General features: G+C 47.0%; 1 protein-coding gene across 2 annotated transcripts; it reads left to right on the top strand.

Annotated features, from left to right (window-relative positions):
- The first annotated feature begins 1,105 nt into the window (after positions 1 to 1,105).
- LOC116378809 (PHD finger protein 20-like protein 1) lies at positions 1,106 to 2,976 on the top strand. Of its 2 annotated transcripts, none has more exons than XM_031840721.1 (4): positions 1,106 to 1,436; positions 1,525 to 1,732; positions 2,388 to 2,580; positions 2,722 to 2,976. In XM_031840721.1, exons 1-4 carry the CDS (start codon positions 1,297 to 1,299, stop codon positions 2,856 to 2,858), a joined length of 678 nt encoding a protein of 225 aa, XP_031696581.1. In that variant the 5' UTR covers positions 1,106 to 1,296; the 3' UTR covers positions 2,859 to 2,976. The 2 variants fall into 2 exon arrangements, with proteins under 2 accessions (XP_031696581.1, XP_031696579.1); XM_031840719.1 differs by having other exon boundaries at positions 1,107 to 1,436; positions 1,522 to 1,732.
- The last annotated feature ends 999 nt before the right edge of the window (positions 2,977 to 3,975 follow it).

Genomic DNA, 3,975 nt, shown 5'->3' on the forward strand with positions numbered 1-3,975 from the left:
AAATCCTGAAGGAGAATGTCCGGCCATCTGTTCGTGACCTCAAGCTGAAGCGCACTTGTGTTCTGCAGCAGGACAATGATCCAAAACACACCAGCAAGTCCACCTCTGAATGGCTTAAGAAAAACAAAATGAAGACTTTGGAGTGGCCTAGTCAAAGTCCCGACCTGAATCCGATTGAGATGCTGTGGCATGACCTTAAAAAGGCGGTTCATGCTCGAAAACCCTCCAATGTGGCTGAATTACAACAATTCTGCAAAGATGAGTGGGCCAAAATTCCTCTACAGCGCTGTAAAAGACTCATTGCCAGTCATCGCAAACGCTTGATTGCAGTTGTTGCTGCTAAGGGCGGCCCAACCAGTTATTAGGTTTAGGGGGCAATCACTTTTTCACACAGGGCCATGTAGGTTTGGATTTTTTTCCCCCTTAATAATAAAAACCTTCATTTAAAAACTGCATTTTGTGTTTACTTGTGTTATCTTTGTCTAATATTTAAATTTGTTTGATGATCTGAAACATTTAAGTGACAAACATGCAAAAAAATAAGAAATCAGGAAGGGGGCAAACACTTTTTCACACAACTGTATGTATGTATATGTGTATATATGTATGTGTATGTGTGTGTATATATGTATGTGTATATGTATGTGTGTGTATATATGTATGTGTATGTATATGTGTGTGTATGTATGTATATGTGTATGTATATGTGTGTGTATGTATATATATATGTATGTATATATATGTGTATGTATATGTGTGTGTATGTATATATATATGTATGTATATATATGTGTATATGTATGTATGTATATGTGTGTGTATGTGTGTGTGTGTGTGTGTGTGTGTGTGTGTGTGTGTGTGTATGTATGTATGTGTGTATATATATGTTTGTATGTATATATGTGTGTGTGTGTGTGTGTATATATGTGTGTGTGTGTGTGTGTGTGTATATATGTGTGTGTGTATATATATATGTGTGTGTGTATATATATGTGTGTGTATATATATGTGTGTGTATATGTATATATGTGTATATGTATATATATGTGTGTGTATATATATGTGTGTATATGTATATATATGTGTGTATATATATGTGTATGTGTATATATATGTCAAATTACTGTTTTTGTTAATGGAGTCTGGTGGCTAAGATAATATGTCAGGCGCATAGTTATAACAGTTGTGCTGTGTGTGTGTGTGTGTGTGTGTGTGTGTGTGTGTGTGTGTGTGTGTTCAGGTTGGAGGCGGGCTCAGCGCTACCTGTCAGAACCTGATTTGCTGATCTCCGGTCACATGTTCGGCCTGTCGTGCGTGAAGGAGAACTACTCGCAGACCAACGCCTCCACCATCTCTCACACCAACAGTCTGCTGGCACACACGCATGGCCTCAATCAGGTCCTCAGCGGGCTGCAGCTGAAGATCAGCCTGTTGCAGTGAGTACAGCGACGCGTCACGTGACTCTGTTTCTTCCGTCGATGTCTACGTTAGACTTCACACGTTCTGTTCGTCCGTCCTCAGCAGCAGCTCTCCGTCACACCCAGACCTGCAGCTGTGGAGGCTGCCGTGGTGGCGGGAGGAGGCGTCGCCGACACCGCCGGCCGGCCCGAGAGGAGAGACGCCCGTCTGTTACGTCAGCAGCGAGCACTGCTACCAGAAGCCCGGTGCATCGTGGGAGAAGGACGGGCTGCAGACGGCTGCAGTGAAGCAGGAGGACGACACGGAGCTCCGGGTAGAAACTTAAACATGTTGTTCTATAGTCACTTAAAGACCATGTCTACACTTTCACATACACATGCCTCAGCAGGCTTCCCTCATCCAGCATTCGTAGATAAAGCCACGAAAAATGTTAATGTTTATGACAAACAATCAATCACGGCTCTGAGCTTACTCACAATTAGCTAATGTTAGCATGCTAACACGCTAAACTCAGATGGTGAACGTTAGAGCTGCTGCAAATCACCAAAACCACTGCTTACTCAGTTCAGAGAAACGATGAATGAAACCAGCTTTTTAACTTCTTCTTCTTCTCTTCACGTTAATCGTGTGACTGGATGAACAAAGTGTGACTCGGCGGTTTTATTCGTGATCGTCTCGTGTTCGCAGCACTGAGCCGGATCCTGTTGCTATGAGACCGATGAGCACCGGTCTGAGGCTCTGGGGCTCATTCTGGTAAACGTAGAGCTATTTTTACCTGCTGCTGCTCTGAGAGTGAGAGTGTGTGTGAGGGATCTCAGAGAACGTTAGTGCTTTCATGTGCAATATCATGCCCGTTTCCTTTATCTTCTGCACTCACAGATCCCTCCGTCACATGTTGAACAATGACTCTCTTCCTGTTTGATTCACGGGTTCGTTCACTGGTGGTGATGATAGTTTTTACGTTGCAGGAAATAAAGGCTGAAGATGTCGACCAGAAACCGGCCGACGCCGCTGCTGACGCAATCAACATGGACAGACGCGAACACGCACACGCTCAGACGCGTCCGCCGTCCGAGTGTCAGCTGAACCTGCTGGAGCACGTCGAGTCTCTTCACCACCAGATCATCAGCAGGATGGACATGATCGAGAGAGAGCTGGACGGTAACATACACACACACGTACACACACACACACATACACACACGCACTCATATACACAAACACTTAAACACACACACACACCCTTTGAAGAAAGCACAGGTAACTGCTGCAGTAATACTAATACTCGCTCTCTGTCTCCAGTGTTAGAGTCCTGGTTGGACCACTCGGGCGAACTCGAGCCTCCGGACCCTTTGTCCCGCCTCCCACAGCTCAAACAGCGAATCCGGCGGCTGCTGCGTGACCTGTGCACCGTGAGACACCTGTCGGTCTGGCGCTGACCAAAAAACTCTTAAAACTTTTGGACCCCTGCAAGCGTCTGCCAGACAGACGGAGCAAACAGACGGACGGGCAGACAGACAGACGGAGCAAACAGACAGACGGAACCGACGGACAGACAGACAGACGGAGCAGACAGACAGACAGACGGAGCGGACGGAGCAGACGGACGGACAGACGGAGCAGACGGACGGACAGACGGAGCAGACGGACGGACAGACGGAGCAGACGGACGGACAGACGGAGCAGACGGACGGACGGACGGAGCAGACGGACGGACGGACGGAGCAGACGGACTGACGGACGGACTGACGGACTGACGGAGCGGGCGGACGGGCGGACGGACGGAGCGGACGGACGGGCGGACGGACGGAGCGGACGGACGGACGGACGGAGCGGACGGACGGGCGGACGGAGCGGACGGACGGGCGGACAGAGCGGACGGACGGAGCGGACGGACGGACGGACGGATGGAGCAGACGGACGGACGGGTGGAGAGCGAGTCAGAACTCTTTGAGAGAAGAACGGTGGTTTGATTCCACGCTGATGTTTTCATATAAAGTGACTAAACAGGTACCAGAACATTTGGTCAGGTGGTGACAGGATGGATTGTTGATTAGTTTTGACTCGTTAGTCAAAATGTTGCAAACACACATCTAAAGGTTCAGATTCTAAAAGACTTCAGTTCAAATATTTCCATGTTTTATAAGTCAGACATTTTGTAATTGTTCTGTATCCAAGTAGAGAAAGAAAGAGAACTTTTGAACGTGTGGTCATAGACACAGATTGAGTTAGTGCACCTTCTTTAGGTGAATGACCACTGACAGTAAAAGTCAGCTCCTCTCCTCTCTTTAGGTTCACGTCTCTGAACTCCAGCTTCTCTAACTTCTTAACGAGCAGCAACGCTTCACTTCTTTTATTTGTTGGTACCTTTGTTCCTCCGAAGGTCGTCTGTGTCCTTTTAACTGAGTGGATTTTGCAGCTAAAAGTTCTCAGTTTTTAATGCTGATGTGATTATATAGGAAAAACCTGACGTCATAGGAAAGCACAGAAACATTTTGAGGACATTCAGCGTGTCTTGACTACACAGTTTAGTCGTTTTGTGTCATTTTACGCCAC

Source organism: Anarrhichthys ocellatus, unplaced genomic scaffold, assembly GCF_004355925.1.
Source record: "Anarrhichthys ocellatus isolate YVR2014 unplaced genomic scaffold, GSC_Weel_1.0 scaffold3193, whole genome shotgun sequence".
NCBI classification, from domain to species: Eukaryota; Metazoa; Chordata; class Actinopteri; order Perciformes; family Anarhichadidae; genus Anarrhichthys; species Anarrhichthys ocellatus.